The following is a 19,966-nucleotide window of genomic DNA, read 5'->3' as shown; positions in this document are numbered from 1 at the left end:
ACACATGACAGCCTGGGATTTTTGATGAAAGCTTACCGTAGCATAAAGCAACCCATACAGAGCCGGGGAACTTGCTGGACGGGTTTTGTCGTTCAGTAAAAGATCCGGCCTCTCCAGCATTCCCTGTTCCAGGAATTCTTGGGAGTGGTGCTTGAATTAACCTGCATGAATTAACCCCTCTCGAAGGGCAGAGCAGACAGAGGAGCCTTGTTCAGAGTCACTCGGTGACTTCAGCTGACGTCCTGGAGTTTCCATCACTAGAAAGACTGAGATTTCCAGGAGAGGGCTCCAACCCACCTTCTTTCTGGGCAGAAAGTGAAGGTGATGAGTCAGTGATTGTCACTTGGCAAGAAGGACCATTTTCCGTGCCGCATGATGCGCTGTAGAGCATCAACCTTTGAAGCCAGATAGCCCAGGCAACAAGACACAGTGCCACAGTGGCGGCACGGTGTGTAAAAGGGAATGTAGTTAATAACGAAGGCGTGATGAAAATGAACGTGTCTTCTCAGCTTTACATGACTGTACATGGTTCTTCTGGGAAGTCTGGCCCAGTACATCCTTGCAGTGTGGAGCTCCTCATACTTTTCTGGTGATGTTTCATGTCTCTCTTTCTTGAACTCTGTTCTTGAGGCTGATGTTCTGGGAAGTTCTGGGTTGCATCTGTCAGGTGCAAAGCTGCTCACACCACGTTTCTGTTCTTGCAGCGGGTTCAGGCTCAATGCAGGGTCCTCAGACACCTCAGTCCACCAGCAGCTCCATGGCAGAAGGAGGAGACTTGAAGCCGCCAACTCCAGCGTCGACGCCACACAGTCAGATGCCCCCTTTGCCAGGCATCAGGTATGAAACCATCGCACCCTCTTCCTCTGTGCTGGATGCGAGCTGTGAACGGGAGGTCGCTTCTAAGTCATTCCTGCAGGTGGCTGGGGACTTGAGTACCTGGTTTGGTGGGGCTCCATGGCTTTGCTCCTCTGCTAATGGCTCACAGCAACATTGTTGACTGTTGTGTAAATAATCATTACTTTTGGGATTGAGTTTGAGGACAGTATTGTAGAAGGGCAGTTCTTCTTGCCTCGGTTGGAAGAGATGGCTATGGTCATTCTAGGGGGCAGCAACACCTCAGAGGGAACGTGATGGGGGGAAAGTATCCAGAGGAACATCATGGACCTCTCTAATCCTGCATTTGTGTCTTTTTTTTTTGAATCAGGAGTAACTCAGTGGGCCTACAGGATGCCTTTCCAGATGGTAGTGATCCTACGTTCCAGAAACGGAACTCCATGACTCCAAATCCAGGGTACCAGCCCAGCATGAATACCTCTGACATGATGGGTCGCATGTCTTACGAGCCAAATAAAGATCCTTACAGCAGTATGAGGAAAGGTGAGGAACTCCTTCTGTGATCCTCTCCCTTTTCTCTGTACCTGGCTGTACTCTGGAATTTGCTCTAGGAGACCACATGCTTGCCCAGAAGATGGGATGTATCTTTTTAATGCAGAGGTAGACATGTTTATTGGTCTTTATTTCAATATTTCAGCTCCAGGAAGCGATCCCTTCATGTCCTCAGGGCAGGGCCCCAACAGTGGTATGGGTGACCCTTACAATCGTGCTGCAGGTCCAGGGATGGGTAACATGGCCATGGGACAGCGGCAACACTACTCCTACGGAGGTCCTTACGACAGAGTGAGGTGGGTACGGAACGTGGTGAGATCCCAGTTTGCTTGACTGGTGTGAAGTGATCATTCTTCTCTTCACTGCCGTGACTTTGCTGCTCCTCTGTCCATTTGAGGAGCAAGGGTGAATTTAAGTGGACGTTTGGATTTTTTGTTTTTTCCCGTTGTTTCAACGTAGGACGGAGCCCGGCATGGGACCTGAGGGCAACTTAGCAACCGGAACTCCGCAGCCAAACATCATGCCTTCCACCCCTGAGTCGGGGATGTACTCTCCCAGCCGCTACCCTCAGCAGCAGCAGCAGCAGCAAAGGTCTGTGCGGGGTCTTGCCACAAACGGCTCTTCCCAGTGAGAGAGCCCTGAGAGTGTGAAAGCGAAGTGTGCGTCGGGTCAGACAAGTAACGCGTCTGTTTCTTCTCCAGACATGATTCCTATGGCAATCAATTCTCCACTCAAGGCACATCCTCGGGCAGCCCCTTCCCTAGCCAGCAAACTACCATGTACCAACAGCAACAGCAGGTAAAGTATCAGGAAGGTTCTGTTTTCTTAGCTGAGATCTGGAAAGAGTGTTATCTGTGAAATTTGTGAAAAGAGGAGGATAAAAACTCCTTGGGCTGTGTGTTTGCTTTTTATGAATGTATAGAACTAAATACTCTATACAGGAGGCTTCCCCCCCCCAGCTTTCCCCCAGTTTAGGTAAGTTATAGTTAGCATTTCCAGTGTTGTGTTGGGAAAAACAGTGTTGTGGTTGTGCGGTTTGCAGATGCGCACGCTCTGCTCGGGTAGCAGGAGATCAGGAAGCTTTATTGGGCTTCTCTGCCCCTGTGGAATTTTCTGAATCCCGTTGTGTTTCTGTAACACTTTTGGTCCAAGTGATCAGATGAGTTTGTTCGGGGCAAATCCCTGGGGCGTTGTTTCAGGTGGGTCATTCTGCACAACCCAGGGCTTTTTTCTTGTCTTTGCCTCACTGAGCCTGCAGATAAAGGCTTCAGACCTGCCTCCGGTCCTCCTCTGCCCCAGTGCCTCCTACTCCATGATCTCAGAAACATCAGGTTTGTTTTAGGACAGAGTTTGAATGAACATCTATCTCTTTCCGTAATCCTTATATATGACTTGCTCTTTGTATCGGTGCCAGGACCCGTAATGTTTTCCTGATAATTTTGAGTCCTCTGGTTTAGGAGAGTATAGAGAGGGCATTCGCTGAGCTGTGCTAAGAATAATTCCAACTGCTCTGCAGTTTGGCTCTGCAACCAGAGCCACAGGGCTCCGAGCCAAGAGTTCGAGTTACTCTGGTACTTGTCATCTTTGAAGCCCTAGAGCTCCATCTGAAGCCAGTCGTGACTGTGGAGCTTCTGAAGAAACTGTAGAGCAGCTAGAGCGTAGACCCTTGGAGGCAAGAGAGATCTTGGATTTTAATTTTGTCTCGGTAATTGACTGTTTTCTGCATTTGCACTCAAAAGAAGTAGGGAGGGAGAATAGGTCTTGCTCCTTTCAGTGCTCGCTCCTTGCTCCTGATGTGTTTTGAAATCTACAGGAAAGGAAGAAGTGGGAAGTAACAACAGGTTTTAATGCACCTTGTGTGATGCTTCAGCAGAAACCTCTGTGTTCTGGGAAATACAAGAGAAATAGGGTCTGATAAAATTCCTGGATGTGAAAGGAAGCGAGTACCTGGGCAGAGTTTGGTTAGTGGTGAATGTATAGCAGAGCTGAGTTTTTTTCTCCAGGGAAGTCCTTTCTGTGGGCAGACTTCTGCCCCCGAGGCATCCTTGTAGAATCCACAAGGAAACTACCCGGGCAGCCGCAAGGAATTGCTCTTGGCTTGTGAAACCGAAAGACTGATCCAACTTCACATGGGATATGGCTAACAACGAGACAAGCCTTGCCCTCTCACAGCCCGTGCCGTGGGGCATATCCTCTGGCTCGGAGTCGCTCTCCCCGCTGAGGTTTGGGGTTGCTTGTTTCTAAGTAGATAATCTCACGTTGTCCGTGCCTTTATTTTCCCTGTAGAATTACAAGCGACCGATGGATGGCAGCTACGGCCCTCCCGCTAAGCGACACGAAGGGGAGATGTACAACGTCCCGTACAGCGCCGGGCAGGGGCAGACGCAGCAGCAGCTGCCTCCAGCGCAGACCCAGCAACCCAGCCAGCAGCAAACGGCACAGCCCTCTCCCCAGCAGGACCTGTATAACCAGTACGGCGGTACATACCCTGCTGCCGACCGCCGATCTGCCGGAGGGCCGCAGAACCAGTTCCCCTTCCAATTTGGCAGAGACAGGGTCTCGGCTCCCCCAGGCTCCAACGCTCAGCAGAACATGCCACCTCAAATGATGGGTGGGCCCATACAGTCCGCTCCAGAGGGCCCGCAGCAAGGTGCCATGTGGCAAGGGCGCAACGAAATAGGGTACAGCTATCCGAATCGGCAGAGCACCGGCTCCGCGCCCCAGGGCCCCGCTTATCACGGAGTGACTCGAACAGATGAAATTCTGCATTCAGACCAGAGGGTCAACCACGAGGGACCATGGCCTTCCCACGGGAACCGGCAACCTGCTTATGGTCCCTCTGCCCCCGTGCCCCCAATGACTAGGCCCCCCCAGTCTAACTACCAGACCCCCCCTAGCATGCAGAATCACATTCCTCAGGTATCCAGCCCAGCACCTCTGCCCAGACCTCTGGAGAATCGCACTTCTCCTAGTAAATCTCCATTCCTGCACTCGGGGATGAAAATGCAGAAGGCAGGACCCCCCGTCCCCGCCTCGCATATAACACCAGCAGCTGTACAGCCGCCCATGATCCGACGAGACATCACCTTCCCTCCGGGATCGGTAGAAGCTACGCAACCTGTGTTGAAGCAGAGGAGACGGCTGACAGCGAAAGATATTGGTAAGAGGAAGGCTCCTGCTTCTCTCCTTGTGCCTGCCGAGGGGATGGGTGCTGCCATCACCCTTTGGTACAGGACTGCCAAGTGGAAGGGCTCTGCTGGCTTGGAAATAATTATATTTTTGCCGCTTAGTTGTGTTTTTAGACATCATTTTGCAACGAGATTGCTGGTACATACAGTCTGTACGTCATCTTAAACGGGCTCTGCTCTTCCTTGGGTCCAAAAAGCGGTATCGAGTATCTCCTTTTTGTTTTGAAACTCCAGGAGTTGGAAGTATCATGTGTTTATGTTACAGGAACTCCTGAAGCCTGGAGAGTGATGATGTCTCTGAAGTCCGGGCTGCTGGCTGAAAGTACGTGGGCCTTAGATACCATAAACATCCTGCTCTACGATGACAACAGCATAATGACCTTCAACCTCAGCCAGGTGGGTGCAGATGCTCTCTCTGATGCAGGAGGTCTTTGAAGTGCTAATTTTGTAGGGTTTTCTGTCAGCGAGACAGCAACAGGCAGCTCCTGCCCTTGTAGGACTCCCAAATGTCCCTGTACCTGCGCAACACGCCAGGTCTGCAGAGAGTCTGGGTCTCTGCGCGCTGGTGACTCCCTGGCCCGTTAATTGATGTGTTAATTGGTGTGCAAGCGTGTGTTCTCTCCTCTCTGGTGAGATGCGTTGCCTCTGTAGCAGAGAAAGGGAATAATGGTGGACTTTGCAGTGTGAGCGCTATGGAAGGCTGGAGGCCGCTTGCATTTTTGGGTGGTGATGGTGTTTATTCACCTCTGGGCTCCGTCTTTGCCCTGGGACAGGGCGCAGTGAGGCCGGGATGTTGGTCCGGAGGGGCCAGCCTCTCTCAGTTAGTTGCCCTGTACCTCTGTGGCCGTTGTCAAAACTAACGGGCAATACCCTGAAAGCCGTTTTGCCCTTCGCCTCCCTGTGTATTAACCAGAGGGGAGAGAAAACCAGGAGAGAAAACCAAGAGCCCGTGCGCATTTGCACAGGTGAGTGTGTGTCTAGGGACAGTCAGTATCTGCTTTTGCCTTTGTTCCTTTTCTCAGAGGACGGAAAGCTCCAAACAATTTATTGCCAGCATGAAGAGAAGCCATTAATTAACAGCCCTGCTTAAATTCTTAGCCCTTTACGCCCTGCTTTCCCAGTTGCTCGTGTTGGCCTAAGTTGTTCTCTGATCGCTGTTCCCTTCCTTCCTTCCCCTCCTGTTTTTCTCCTCCCTTGTAGCTGCCAGGCTTGCTGGAACTCTTGGTGGAGTATTTCCGGCGCTGCCTGATCGAGATCTTTGGAATCCTGAAGGAATACGAGGTGGGAGACCCAGGGCAAAGAACACTATTAGATCCCGAAAGGTTCTGCAAATCTTCAGCTTCCTCTCATGAAGAAGGGGAGGAGGATGATGAACCACGGAGCCTAAACTGTGAGGAGGAAGAAGAGGACGAGGAAGAGGAGGAGGCTGCGTTTTCCAGCAAGGACAAAGCACCTCTAGAGAGCAGCGAGGAAAAACTAGTTAGTAAATTTGACAAGCTTCCGGTCAAGGTCGTGCAGAAAAACGACCCGTTTGTGGTAGATTATTCCGACAAGCTGGGGCGAGTGCAGGAGTTCGAAAGCGGGCTGCTGCACTGGCGGATCGGCGGCGGAGACACCACCGAGCACATCCAGACCCACTTTGAGAGCAAGACGGAGCTCCCTTTGACTCATAAACGAGCTTCCTGCAACTCCGTCTTGAGGAAACGTTCGGCGGCTGAGAGCAATCCCAGCACCAGGGAAGGAGAGACCCCTCCATCCGACAGCTCCTCGGAGAAAAGGATAACTGCCACCATGGACGACATGCTTTCGGCGCGTCCGGGCTCCCTGGCAGGGGAGGAGGAAGAGGTCAAAGCTTCGGAAACGGCGAAAGAGAGCAGCAAGTTTCCCTTTGGCATTAGTCCAGCTCAGAGCCACAGAAATATAAAAATTCTGGAGGACGAACCTCACAGTAAAGACGAGACGCCCCTCTGCACCCTCCTGGACTGGCAGGACTCTCTGGCGAAGCGCTGCATCTGCGTCTCCAACATCATCAGGAGTTTATCGTTTGTGCCGGGCAATGACTTTGAAATGTCTAAACACCCCGGGCTGCTGCTGATTCTAGGGAAACTGATTCTCTTACACCACAAGCATCCAGAACGCAAACAGGCGCCCCTGACCTACGAGAAAGAGGAGGAGCAGGACCAAGGGGTGAGCTGCAACAAGGTGGAGTGGTGGTGGGACTGCTTGGAGATGCTGCGTGAAAATACACTGGTCACGTTGGCCAACATTTCTGGCCAGCTGGACCTCTCCCCTTACCCGGAAAGCATCTGTTTGCCTATCCTGGATGGACTCCTCCACTGGGCGGTATGTCCGTCAGCAGAGGCCCAGGATCCCTTTCCGACACTGGGGCCCAACGCGGTCCTCTCCCCTCAGAGACTGGTTTTGGAAACACTCAGCAAACTCAGCATCCAGGACAACAACGTGGATTTGATTCTTGCAACTCCTCCTTTCAGTCGCTTGGAGAAGCTGTACAGCACCATGGTGCGGTTCCTTAGTGACAGAAAGAACCCGGTGTGTCGAGAGATGGCTGTGGTACTACTGGCCAACTTGGCACAGGGGGACAGCCTGGCAGCAAGAGCCATCGCTGTGCAGAAGGGCAGCATTGGCAACTTGCTGGGCTTCTTGGAGGACAGCCTGGCCGCCACGCAGTTCCAGCAGAGCCAGGCCGGCTTGATGCACATGCAGAACCCGCCCTTCGAGTCGACCAGCGTGGACATGATGCGCCGAGCCGCTCGGGCGCTGCTGGCCCTGGCCAAGGTGGACGAGAACCACTCGGAGTTCACGTTATACGAATCGCGGCTGTTGGACATCTCCGTGTCGCCTTTGATGAACTCTTTGGTTTCACAAGTTATTTGTGATGTACTGTTTTTAATTGGCCAGTCATGACAGCTGTGGGATCCGAGCCCCTGTGTGCGTGTGCGTGAGTGGAGAACTTAGAAACTGACTGTTGCCCTTTATTTATGCAAAACCACCTCAGAATCCACTGTCTGCCCTGCGCTGTCCTGCTTCTCCCTCGGGGAAAGATGTCCCCGTTCCCTCTCCCCTTCCCCTGCCCTTCAAAATTTGTCCTGAATCCCTTATTAAAGGAGACAAAAGTTCTGTCTACATAGAAGACTTTTTTTTTTTTTTTTTTTTTTATTTTAACCAAAGTTACTGTCGTTTACAGTGAGTTTGGGGAAAACGACTTGCCGCGTTATCACATTGACAGGCACCACTTTCCTAACTGTTTTTAAAATGGTAAAACTCTGAAGGACAAAAAGTGACTGCTGAAACTCTCGTGTGGTTTTATCGTTGTACATTCACAATCTTGCAGGAACCAAGAAGTTACCGGTTGTTGTGAACAGCCCTTGTCCGAGGGAGGCCTGTGCAGTAGCGTGTAGAACTTCATGTACTGTACACCTTAAACTGTAAACATACTGTAATAACGTCTCACATGGAAGAAAAAGAAAAAAAAAAAAAAAGAAAAAGAAAAAAAAACGCTGGATCAGCAGCAAGCTGTAGTTTTTAAAAATGTTTTTAGTTAATGTTGAGGAGAAAAAAAAAAAAAAAAGGCTTTTCCCCCAAAGTATCATGTGTGAACCTACAACACCCTGACCTCTTTCTCTCTTCCTCCTTGATTGTATGAATAACCCTGAGATCACCTCTTAGAACTGGTTTTAACCTTTAGCTGCAGCCTGAACCGCTGCCACGTGTGTATATATATATGACGTTGTACATTGCACATACCCTAAGATCCCTTGCAGTTTTGTCCCCCTTCTCTCCACCCCTTTATAGTATGACGAGTTAACGAGTTGATGACCTGCAAAAGCGAGACACAATTATTTAATCTCTTGCCAGACATCCCTCCCTGGAGGATGCTGTACAGGTCTCTGTGTATAAAGTCATTGCTGTCTCAGCAGCCAATCAACTTATAGTTTATTTTTTCCTGTTTTTGTTTTCTTTCTAATCGAGGTGTGAAAAAGTTCTAGGTTCAGTTGAAGTTCCTGATGAAGAAACACAATTGAGATTTTTCAGTGATGAATTCTGCATATTTGTATTTCAGACGATGTAGCTAAAAACTTGATGTAAATTCCTCCCTTTTTTCCTTTTTTGGCTTAATGAATATCATTTATTCAGTATGAAATCTTTATACTATATGTTCCACGTGTTAAGAATAAATGTACATTAAATCTTGGTAAGATGTTTGTAAGGGTTTTTTTTTTTTTTTTAAATTATTATTTCTTACCAGGATGGGGAGGTCACTTTGGTGCTGCCGGGCCTTGCAGAGGTGACGTTGTAGGGCAGCCCCTCCTCCCCATGCAGCACAGAGACCCCAAAGGTTCCGCGTCTTGTGGCGGTGTCCGGTGATGCCAAAGTCCCGTCCGGCTCTGGAGACCCTAATTCCGTGTCTGTAGCTTTGTTTTTCTCTCGTTTTGGCTCGTTTCAGCGACGGAGTTTTTGGCTGAGGCTCGGGTAGGAGCGGATTTTGCAGCGTGAGGTGCAGCTCCGGCAGAGAGGCGGTTGGCAGGGTGAGAAAGGGCAGTTGCTGGGAAGGGGAGGCAGTTCCCTTTCAGCTCTGTTAAAATGGAAAATTTTCCTTCCCCTCGCATTTTTCACATTTTCTTGGAACCGCCGTGTGGACTCTTGACTTGCTTTGGAGGACGGGGTTTTCCAGCGGACAGAGCGCTGCTGCCCTTCAGCAAACGGCCAGAGTTCAGGCTCTTCCTATGAAAATCTGCACGTTTTCGTGGGTTAGTAAATGGGGATTTTATTTAGCCTGAAGCTTTATCCTCATTTGCCAACAGAAGCAGGCCAGCTAGAACTGCACTGGGCTCATTTAAGCAAAAGAGCTAGTGAAAGGAGCAGCTTTTTAAAAGGCGAATGTAATATTTGTTGAAGAAATCGCCTCATTTTCTCCCCCGTAGTCCTCTCCTGGAAGGCTCTCGGTTGCCAGAGCCCTCCCTTAGCTGTATTTCTTAAACTTCAGATTCCTGGAAGTAATTGTGCCGGAATCAAACTGACTCTTTTCTGAAAAAGTCTGTTTATCAGCAATAATTGCGGGAGCTCTTTGCCCGGCAGAAGGAAAGTCCTTAAAATGGCTTTCGTAAGAGATGGGAATGGTGCTGAGCTTCCTTGGCTTTAAAAAATACCGAATGGAAACCGAGGTGTGAGATAAGAATTCTGCTGGACTTCGCCGTTCTGTGACAATGTTGTTCATTTAAAACCAACTTCTCTGATAATTTAGTTCTGTATTCCGGGAGCATTTGTTTAATCTGATTAATGTAAAAATTTCACTTCTTTTTCTAAACAGACAAAGAACTCAGCCAGCGAGGCTGAAGAAGGTGACGTGAGCAGGTTTTGCACAGCCTCTGTGTTCATGTTAACGGTGAATTTAATCATAAGGAAATGCTACATTTGGGCTGGAAAGAATAGTCACAAGAGGTACCAACTACCCATTTCACTGGTGTTTATACAACCAATTGATCTGAGGGGAGTAATTCCGCTCCCCCAGCGGTTGCTTGCACGCAGACACATACACCTCTCGCACTTCTAAAATGGTTAAAAGAAAAAAAAAAACATAGATGAGAAATTAGTAAAATGAGAACAAGCAGTGTTCACAGTTTGTAATACGGGACTATTTTGAGAGCCACACCTGACCTCAAACTCAAACTTGACTGCCCAGAATGCAAATTACGGAGTCGCAGAATGGTTTGGGTGGGAAGAGACCTTAGAGATCATTGAGTTCCAACCCCCTGCCCTGGGCAGGGACACCTCCCACCACACCAGGTTGCTCCAAGCCCCTTCCAACCTGACCTTGAACCCCTCCAGGGATGGGGCAGCCACAGCTTCTCTGGGCAACCTGGGCCAGGCTCTCACCACCCTCACAGCAAAGAATTTCCTCCTGAGATCTCATCTCAATCTCCCCTCTTTAGGTTTAAAAACCGTTAGCCTCTCCTCAATGCTTTGACTTGATTCGTGCCCATTGGTTTTAAGCCCAAAGAGTTGCTGCTGGGGCCCTGCCAGCAGCAGGAGGGAGCCCTGAGGGCTGGGGTCACAGCAAAACCCAACAGCTCTGTCATCATGTGGACGAGATCTTGAGGGAAACCTACACACACATCCCCCCCCCCCTTCTTGTAAGAGTAATTAATATAATAACACGTGCTTATTACCCGGCTATTATTATGCGATGTTGCTTAATGTGTTTTGGCAGGAGCCGTGGCGGGGCCCTGCCCTCCCTGCCGTGTGGCGGCTCCCTTTGAGGTGGGTGTCGGTGCCGCCTCGGCTGGAGCAGGGCCCCGCCTGCACCCACCCATCCCCTCCGGCCCTGCCTGCCCGCTGGCTGACCGCCGGCACGGGCTAGTGGCCGGGGGCTGTGGCGAGCGAGGCCCACGGGCCGCGGGTCCACCCGCGCCTCCGCCCGCCCTTAACAAAGATGGCGCCGCCCGACCCTTCCTCCCTCCCCCCCAACAACCAGACACGTGACGCGGCGGCGCGCGCAGCCCCGGAAGGGGCGGGGCCGGAAGCGCTGACGGCGGGATGGAGCCGGCGCGGGAGCCGCGCGCCGAGCGCTCAGGTTGGGAGGGAGGAGGAAGGGGGGGGGGGGGGGCGGGAAGGAGGGGAGAGAAAGGGGCGGGGCCGGGCCGCGCGCGCGCGCCGCGGGGGGGTGGGGGAGGGGCGGCGACACGCCCCTTCTCTCCCCCCCCCCCCCCTTTTTGCACGGGTGGGGGCCCCGCACCCCCCCTCAGAGACACCCCCCAAAATCCGCCCCCCCCCCCCCCCCATCCCTCGGCGGCCCTGAGGGGACGGGGCGAGGCGGAGGCCTGGGTAGGCCCCGGTGTCCCCCCGCCGTGAGACCGGGGGGCGGGGGGGCGTCCCAGCCGGGCAGAGGACACGGGTGGCGGCGGTGGCCCCGGTGGGGACGGGCCGGTCCTCAGAGGCTCGGGCCCGGTGGCGGGAAGGGGGGAGCGGGGAGGGCGGGCCGGTACCGCGGGGCCGAGGCCTGGTGACACCAAGCGGGGGCCGGGCCCCCCCCCCCCCCCCCGTGCGGCCTGGTCCGTGCGGCCTCGGGCATCGACCTGTTAATGAAGGCACAAGCCATAATTGTCCCTAACCTTGGAAATGTCCCTAATCTTGGAAATAACATCCCTAATCTTGGAAATGTCCCTAACCTTGGAAATATCCCTAGTCTTGGAAATATCCCTAATCTTGGAAATAATATCCCTAATCTTGGAAATGTCCCTAATCTTGGAAATATCCGTATTGAGCTCTTCAACCCCCACCTGGGTCCCGCAGGCCTGTTCGGTTCCCTCGGTTCCCTCCGGCCGCCGACTCCCCGCCGGCAGCCGAAGGACGGGGCAGAAACGCAGCCCGAGGCCTCGGTCCCTCGTAGGGAGCCGGGAGGATGCTCCCGGTGGAGCGGGATCCCCACCGTTGACCATCCATCATCCCTCCCTGCCCCATCCCGGACACCTGCAAGCTCCCGCCTCGGCCCCCTGGTCCCGAGCCGACGGCCGGGCCGGGTTTCGTTCCTACAGCCTGGGCCGGGTTTCCTTCCCACAAAAGGCGTCAGGGGTAGGAACGTCCCCCGTTTCCATCGGGACACCGGGGCCGCAAGCAGGAGCGAAAGCAGCCGGGAGGCCGAGAGTTTCCCCCGGGGCCCAGGGAAACAGGGCTGGGAGAAGGGGGTTGCCAAAATTCCCTCTTTATTTCTTTGGTAGAAGAGAGGGTTTGAATCGTTCCGGAGGATCTCCCGACTCTTAAGAGCAGGTTGGAGAAGTATCCAGAGGTGCCCAAACCCCTCTCCGAGCGTTCCCGGGGTGCGGATCGGAGGAGGTTTCCCAATAGGAATCCTGTGCCCCAGCCGGGAGCCGGTTGCCGGGAGTTTTTGTGGCGAGTGGCTGCTGCCACCGGGTGGCCCTCGGTCCCCACTGCAGCAGCGCGGACCTTCCCGAGTCCGGGTTTTCATTTACCTGATAATTTACCCGGCGTCTATTTTGTTCGTATTCGCCTCCTTTTATTTATTTATAATTTTTTAAATATTTTTGTTTGTTTGTTTTTAGCGGGGTTTCCAGCGCGAGCAAAACGCGCTTCGTGTCTGAGAGCGGAGAGAAAAGCAGAAAGGCAGATTAATTTAATTAAGATGAATTTAAGACGTTGCATCTTTTTCTACTGAAGTATTTTTAACCCGTGTCTTTTCTTTGTTTTTTTTTTCCTTCTTTGTTCTTCGTGTCTTTTTTTTTTGGTTGTTTTTTTTTATTTGGTTTTTTTTTTTTTTCCCCTTGGTGCAGGTGCTCCTTCCCAGCTCCGACGCCGTGTTCTCCGCCGGAGGGGGCGGCGGGGGTGCGGGCTGCAGCTTTTTTGTAGCCCTGGCTGCTTTCCGCGACAAGGTGTGCTGCGTCGTGACAGGAACGGGCTTTTTAAAGCCCTTTGAGCCTCCTCGGCACATTCGTGCGAGGCTTTTTCTCACCTTTTTCTCAAATATTTAAAGCGTTGGGGCCATTTTGGGTTTTTTTTTTGGTTTTTTTTTGTTTTTTTTGCGGCTGTGCTTTAGTAGGGTTTGCAGCTGTGAAGGAGCTTTAATAGAATTTACAGCTGGGCTGAAGGAGCCCCTCTCTTAAAATAACCATCGCAGCTTCGTGATTGGGGAGAACGTGCCTCCCACGAGTCGCTTTGTCTGTAGCTGTGAACGCTCCGGAGCGGGAGGGGAGGACACGAGCCAACCCCAAACTTTTCTACGCGGTTAAATAGGAAGCGTGATCCCGTGTTTGGGGACTGGAGCTGTAAAGGAGCGCATTCGGATCTTGTTTGTGTTTTGGTTTTTTTTTTTGCTTTGCTGGCGATTTGCTTTCTGCTCTCGGTTTTAATCTGCCGGGTTTTTATCTCCATCGGTAAAACGGGAATAGGAAAACCTCAGCGTGTTTTGAGATCGTTAAGGGATGGGTTTGGGGAGTCTTTACGCACTTATTAATGCTTGTAAGTACCTAAAGGGTGGGTTGAAGGAGGATGGAGCCGGACTCTTTTCAGTGGTTCCCAGTGACAGGACGAGGGGCAACGGGCACAAGCTGGAACATGGGAAGTTCCATTTAAATATGAGGAGAAACTTCTTTCTGGTGAGGGTGATGGAGCCCTGGAACAGGCTGCCCAGGGAGGTGGTGGAGTCCCCTTCTCTGAAGATCTTCAAGCCCCCCCTGGATACCGTCCTGAGTGATGTGCTCTGGGCAACCCTGCTTCGGCAGGGGAGTTGGACCGGATGATCTCTAGAGGTCCCTTCCAACTCTGAGAATTCCGTGATTCCCTAAAGGGCTGGATGAGAAAGCTGGCAGGTGGGGAGCGGGGCAGGATGCGGTGTCGTCGGAACCCGGCGAGAGCTGCGGGTCCTCTTGTTTCGCAAACTGACAAGCGGTTGGTGGTGGGGGAACCGACGGAAGGAAGGCGTTATCGGAAAAAAGCGGCGTAACCGATGCCACCCGCCGTTCGTGGCGCCGGGCCAGGCCTTCTCATCGCTGGCTCCCACAGCCTCAGCCCAGAATATGCGGCGGGGAAAGCGGCAAGACTCCCCCAGAGGGTTTTTAAGTCTCGCCGGTGAGGTTTGCAGGGAAGAGGTGGACGAGAGCCACCTCAGCGTGTGCAATTTGCAGGGATGCCCTCCCTCCGGAGGCCGGGACCCCGGCCAAAATATTGGAAAATTGCCGGTGGCGATGGAAGGGGAAATGGTGTGAGTGTCACGTCCTGGAGATTCTCCCTCTGATCGGTGGGAGGGGTGGGGGGGACGCCTGTGTGTCTGAGAAGGCACCTCAGCCTTGCTCTGGTGGAGCTTGTGGGGTCGGTGCCGTGGAGGCAGCCCAGCCTCGGCTTCCCAGGGGCAAACGCGGGGCAGGGAGCAGGAGAGAGGAGGGAACGTGCCTGGGAGCGTCCAGCCGGCTGCGGGACCCGGTCAGCAAACTGCTTACACGGATGTTACCCTCAGAGCCCATACTTTCATTCTGGCTCTGTTCCAAAAAAAAAAAAAAAAAAAAAAAAAAGGTTTAAATTCCATTCAGTCGGAACTGGAATGTGCGTGGAGGTGCTTGGCGGAGCCGCTGGTGTTTCTGCTGAGGCGGCCGCTGAGCCCGTCTGCTTCTGGTATTTACACTGGCCCGGTAAGAAACGGGCTGAGAGCACACACGTTATAACCTCTCTCCCTCTGCATCCTGGCCAAGGTTAAGAAGTCAGGGAAATATTATTTTTTTTTAATAGGAACAATATCAAAGAGGTCTTCTGCGTCATCTCCCCAATCCGCGATCTCTTTCAGAAGTGACTTTCTTGTTCACAGCCCTTTGAAGTGCCTGATAGTAAATAAAAGCACATAATTTACCGACATGGCTGAAGCCAGAAATACCTTTCTGTGTCTGTCCTCTCTGTTTATCAATTCAGGTTTCCAAAAACGGAGGGAGAATTTCCCTGGCATCGGTGACCTACTGAGGCAACTCTCGAGCTCAGCATGGAGCTGGTGAGCAGGCAGGACCCCCGCCTGCGAGAGGTCGTGTGGTTTGCGGTGTGCAGCAGAGCCCTGACACTTCTGCTGCAGGCAAGTCCCCTCTTCCTCAGCCGAAGACGCCGCGACATCTCGTTCGCTGCTCCGAGGCCTCTCTCTTCGGTCCTGCCTCCTGCACCGTGAGCGAGCTGGTTCTGCTGGAGCGGGAAATAGTCTTCTCCTTTGGAGAACCAGCTGCATCCAGGGAGGCAGGTTGCTGTAAAGTAAAATCACACGAATTTCCTTGTAACTCGCTGTGTTTTTGTGCCGCTGTTGCAAGAGGTTTGGCAGCACGAGAGGCTGAAGTCTCTGTTTATCCACAGAAAGGGAACAATAACTTCCTCCTCCACATTCCTCCCCAGTCTCATGTCCAGAGACGTCCTTCTCTGAGCGTGGGGTTGCTCGTTCCGTCCTACCTGCGCGTACCGAGAGAGCCAGGGAAGGCGGGCGAGCGAGCCGTAGCCACGGCCCTCCCGAAACAAAATCAGCCTGAGAAAGCTCTTCAGCCGCGGGCCACCAGCCAGCTGGCAGATCGCGGCAGCCCCGGTCACCGCTGGGTAAGGCTGAGTGGAACCATCCGCTGAGATGAAAGACTCCGTGTTACGGATGCCAGGGCCCCGGTTAGACCAGATGTGTGCTTCATGGCAAAACGGCGGCTTTGTGTGTCTTTTAGTCCCGATTTGTTCAGTGTGGCCTTTTCCCTTTTCCCTGCCAACGCTGAAAGTATTGCAGGGGACTCATCCCAAGCCACATGTAGTTAAGCCACACAATTTACCATCTGGGTTTCTTTCATTTTAGGGTTTTTTTAAACATGTTTTCATTTGGAATTACGTTACGACGTATTAAGTTGCTTACCTCTTATCTCAGGAGCTCTCTGGGTTTTTCTCTCACCTTTTAAAACGTGGCCAGCACCGCAAGCTCCCGCAGAGAGAGGTGCGTGCGTTCTGCTTGACCCCTCTCCAGAAAGCGAACCCCTCAGTGTTCGAGGGGTTGCAGAGGTGATGGAGTGATCTAGAGACTAGAGAGGGGCCTTGGGGAGCTGCTGCTGTCTTCTGCAGCTCTGGGAAAATCCTTTTCCCTGGTTCTGTTTCCTCTCCCTTGTACATCAGCTGGGACAATAATGGCAATCTGAGCGGAACGGGAGGCTGAGCCGTGCTGCTGAGGTACCCAGTGCTGCGTACGCAGTTAGATCTGCCCGGGTTCCATGGGGATTCCTGCTGGATATAGAATCATAGAATCACAGAATGATTCAAGTTGGAAGCAACCTTAAAGGTCACTGAGTTCCAACCTCCCCGCCCTGGGCAGGGACACCTCCCACCGGACCAGGTCGCTCCAAGCCCCCTCCAACCTGGCCTTGAACCCCTCCAGGGATGGGGCAGCCACAGCTTCTCTGGCAACCTGGGCCAGGCTCTCACCACCCTCACGGCAAAGGATTTCTCAGCAAACTTGCCGAGGGTGCACTCAGTCCCACTCTCCGTGTCACCGACAGAGATGTTAAACAGCACCGGTCCCAGTACCGACCCCTGAGGAACGCCGCTCGACACTGGTCACCACTTGGACATCAAGCTGTTAACGGCAACTCTCTGAGTGCGGCCGCCCAGCCCATTCCTTATCCACCTTATTATTCAAGGTGAAAAATCTGAGAATTTCCCCTTCCCCTGACCTGCATTTCCTCAGAGAGACATGAACCGATGGGCCCTGCCTGCGTTTGACTACTACAGTCCGTCGTTCCCTTCCCTCACCACCCTCACAGCAAAGGATTTCTTCCTAATATCTCATCTAAATCTCCCCTCTTTCAGTTTAAAACTGTTACCCGAGTTCCAGAGCTTTATTCAGTTCAGGTGGAAATACCCCAAAAGACTGTTATTTGCACCCTTTCGCAGTCTTACGGGTGTCCTTGATGCACAGCCCCTCAGCCTGGCTTCCGTGCTGCTCTTGTCCCCTTCTTTGAAACCCGGGAGTCTTCCTCCTGCTCAGTGCTTTTAGTAGGGTACAAGAGGATCCCTGCTGCCCTTCAATCCTCTTTTTCTCTTTCCAGGCTCTGTTTAACCTCCTGATCCCGGATCACGTCGCGGACGCCTTCTCTCCCCCTCGCCTGCCGGAGCCTGGCCCGTGGGACCTGCTCGTGGAGCGGCTGCTGGGCGGCCTCTCGCGCTGGGATGCGGAGCATTTCCTCTTCATCGCCGAGCGGGGCTACCTCTACGAGCACAACTGCGCCTTCTTCCCGCTCTACCCCCTGGCCGTGCGTGCCCTGGCCGAGGGAGCTTTCTGGCCCTTCCAGCGGCTGCTGCTGTTGCGGAGCCGCCTCCTGCTTTCGGCCGTACTTCTTAATTCTCTTTTTTCCCTCCTGGCAGCCGCTGCCCTGTATCAGCTGGGCTGCGTCGTGCTGCGGTGTCGCAGGGTGGCTTTCCTCGCTGCCGTTCTCTTCTCTCTCAGCCCTGCCAACGTCTTTATGGCAGCTGCTTACTCGGAGAGCATGTTTGCCTTCCTGGCGTTCAGTGCCATGTGGCAACTGGAGAAGGGGCAGAGCTGGCTCAGTGGACTGCTCTTCTCCCTTGCTTCTGGGGTGCGTGCCAACGGGCTTATTAATGCTGGTTTCTTTCTCTACTCCCGCGCTAAATGCTTTGCCCTCCAGCTCCAGGGGGGCTCGGGGTCGGTAAGGAAGCTCCCTCCGTTGTGGAAGCAACTCCTGAGCGTGGCATTTTCAGCGGTCCTGATGTGCGCCGGGATTTTTCTGCCTTTTGCTTTATTTCAGTATTATGCCTACGTGAGGTTCTGCGGTGCTGGCACCGGCCTGGAGCCAGCTGTCCCCAAGCCACTGCTGCAGCTGGCTCTGGACAAGGGCTATCGTCTGGTGGCCACCGATGGGGGTAAGCCCCCTTGGTGCTCCCAGCGATTCCCCGTGGTCTATTCCTATATTCAAGACGTTTACTGGAATGTGGGCTTCCTAAGGTATTTTGAGTTCAAACAGATCCCAAATTTCTTGCTTGCTTTGCCTGTCACACTCCTGGGCTCGTGGGCTGCCTGGACCTACGTCGTTGCAAACCCCCGGCACTGCCTAACTCTTGGTCTAGAGAGAAGAAAGAGCAAAGAAGAGGGTAAACCAAGAGCTGGATTTTGCTGCCCGGCTGTCTTCGTCTACGTGGTCCATGCCACGGTCCTGCTGGCCTTTGGATTCTTCTGCATGCACGTGCAGGTGGGACCTTCACAGCGACACGCAGGAGCCATTTTTTAAGAGAGTTTCTACGATTTCCTAAGAGAGTTTCCAAACCCAGTTAATTCTTCTCTGCCGGAGAGTTCCCAAAGGGATCATCCCAGGGACTCGGTGTGATGAGGACATGGGGACGGGGATCAAAGGCTCTGCCTGGTCTTGGTGGTGTTTGACGTGGGCTTGAGGCCAGGTTTGCCAAGCCCTGCGAGTCGGCTGTCGGGGGACGAGGGTACCGGGTCATTGTCGTGTTGGGCTGAGCTTAATGGATGACAATTAGAGGATTCAGAGCCTGTCACCAGCCCCTACAAAGTGTGTGAAGGTCTGTTTAGGACACAGCAAGTGGCACTAAAGGTTGGGGGTTCCAGTGGAAAAATAATTGAAGGGTGAGATTCGAATCTCCCCTGAAGCTGCAGCCCCTGCCCAGCCCCTGAGCTGGACGGTGACAAGGATTCCGTGGAGATGGTGACAATTATTTACCGTGTTTGTCCAAAACCTGGGGACCACTCGATCGCTTACACAAACCTCTTAATGGAGGAAGCAGGTTGAGCTGCGAGGTGTTTCATTCCCATAAGTAAATCCTAGCACCGGGAATTGGGGCCGTATTTCAGTCCCCTTTCTCAGCGTTCAGTCTGAGGTGGATGGATGGCTCCTTCCGTCCTCGGGACCAGGGTTGGTGACAGTCGGAGACCTGCAGTTTGTGTGATTCTTGCTCTGCTTGTTGTCTTCAGGTGCTGACCCGCTTCCTCGGCTCCTCCTCTCCCGTCCTGTACTGGTTTTCCGCTCACCTCCTTCAAGAACACGAACCTCTGCTCTGGAGCGAAGGGACCGGTCGTCAAACCTCGGCACCTCGCTCCGAGAAACCTCTTCGAGGTAGATCTCCGGGTTCCTGCGGGAAGGGGCCTTCGGAAAACCCCCTGGTGAGGCTGCTGCTGAACTGCGGATCAATCACCCCCCTCGGCAAATGCCTCCTGGGATTCTTCGTGACCTACTGGCTGCTGGGACTGATCCTGCACTGCAACTTCTTGCCGTGGACATAGCCGGGGGGGGGGACAGGACGTTTCTGGTGCAGACGGGTCGCGGGGCAGCAGCGCTGCTCAGAACTGACACTCACTTCTGCTAAAGAGCCTGATGTATCTGTAAGGATGCTGTTGGGTGTAATGAAAGCGTCGCTCCTCAGTTACGTACCGAGCTGTCACCGCCTGGCCGTGGCCGTGTCCTCTTTGCTGTCATGCTGCAGCATCCTGCCCCTCTCTGCTCTCACTGCTGGGCCAAAATTCCCATAAGCTTCCCGGGATGGGGAATTCCTCCAGGTTCCTCCGTCCTCTGGGAATGTGCTGCCACCGAGATGGTGTTTATGGCACGGATCAGCATCCCGGAAACCTCTGGGAAGTGCCCTTGATGGGGCAGGGAGGCTCCTGCTGCTTTGCTTGAGCCGCTGGGACCCCCCCGGGTGCGGCTGGGACCCCCCCAGGTGTGACTGGGCCCCCCCCCCGGTGTTGCTCAGACCCCCCCCGGTGTTGCTCAGACCCCGCCGGTGCTGCTGGGACCCCCCTCCGGTGCCGCCGGAACCTCCCCGGTTCCTTCTCTCCCCACGCCTCGGAGCCAGCCGGGACACCACGGGGCTGGCTCTGGCCACTGGGACCCCCCCGG

At 53.4% G+C, this 19,966-nt stretch overlaps 2 protein-coding genes across 3 annotated transcripts in view; both read left to right on the top strand.

The window, feature by feature from the left end:
* ARID1A (AT-rich interaction domain 1A) overlaps nt 1-8,147 on the top strand; it is a 64,130-nt gene extending 55,983 nt beyond the window's left edge. Inside the window, exons 13-20 of one of the 2 annotated variants that reach the window (XM_074162145.1) lie at nt 705-837; nt 1,205-1,377; nt 1,532-1,682; nt 1,846-1,977; nt 2,088-2,184; nt 3,673-4,546; nt 4,840-4,970; nt 5,775-8,147. In XM_074162145.1, coding sequence (XP_074018246.1) covers nt 705-837; nt 1,205-1,377; nt 1,532-1,682; nt 1,846-1,977; nt 2,088-2,184; nt 3,673-4,546; nt 4,840-4,970; nt 5,775-7,499 — 3,416 coding nt within the window. In that variant the 3' untranslated portion in view covers nt 7,500-8,147. The remainder of the gene's footprint in view (nt 1-704; nt 838-1,204; nt 1,378-1,531; nt 1,683-1,845; nt 1,978-2,087; nt 2,185-3,672; nt 4,547-4,839; nt 4,971-5,774) is intronic. The other variant, XM_074162146.1, reaches the window with a different exon arrangement.
* A 6,865-nt stretch (nt 8,148-15,012) lies between these two features.
* PIGV (phosphatidylinositol glycan anchor biosynthesis class V) lies at nt 15,013-19,498 on the top strand. Its single transcript, XM_074162180.1, has 3 exons — nt 15,013-15,159; nt 17,144-18,301; nt 19,045-19,498. Exons 1-3 carry the CDS (start codon nt 15,073-15,075, stop codon nt 19,351-19,353), a joined length of 1,554 nt encoding a protein of 517 aa, XP_074018281.1. The 5' UTR covers nt 15,013-15,072; the 3' UTR covers nt 19,354-19,498.
* The last annotated feature ends 468 nt before the right edge of the window (nt 19,499-19,966 follow it).

The sequence above is a fragment of the Numenius arquata genome, chromosome 21 (assembly GCF_964106895.1).
Source record: "Numenius arquata chromosome 21, bNumArq3.hap1.1, whole genome shotgun sequence".
Lineage (NCBI taxonomy): Eukaryota > Metazoa > Chordata > Aves > Charadriiformes > Scolopacidae > Numenius > Numenius arquata.
This window is presented reverse-complemented; position numbering and strand designations above follow the sequence as displayed.

Bases quoted from the DNA above. Each gene is read 5' to 3' on its own strand.
- PIGV (XM_074162180.1), top strand. From the start codon at position 15,073: ATGGAGCTGGTGAGCAGGCAGGACCCCCGCCTGCGAGAGGTCGTGTGG. The intron at 15,160-17,143 runs GCAAGTCCCCTC...TTCTCTTTCCAG, and splicing joins CCCTGACACTTCTGCTGCAG to GCTCTGTTTAACCTCCTGAT. The intron at 18,302-19,044 runs GTGGGACCTTCA...TGTTGTCTTCAG, and splicing joins TCTTCTGCATGCACGTGCAG to GTGCTGACCCGCTTCCTCGG.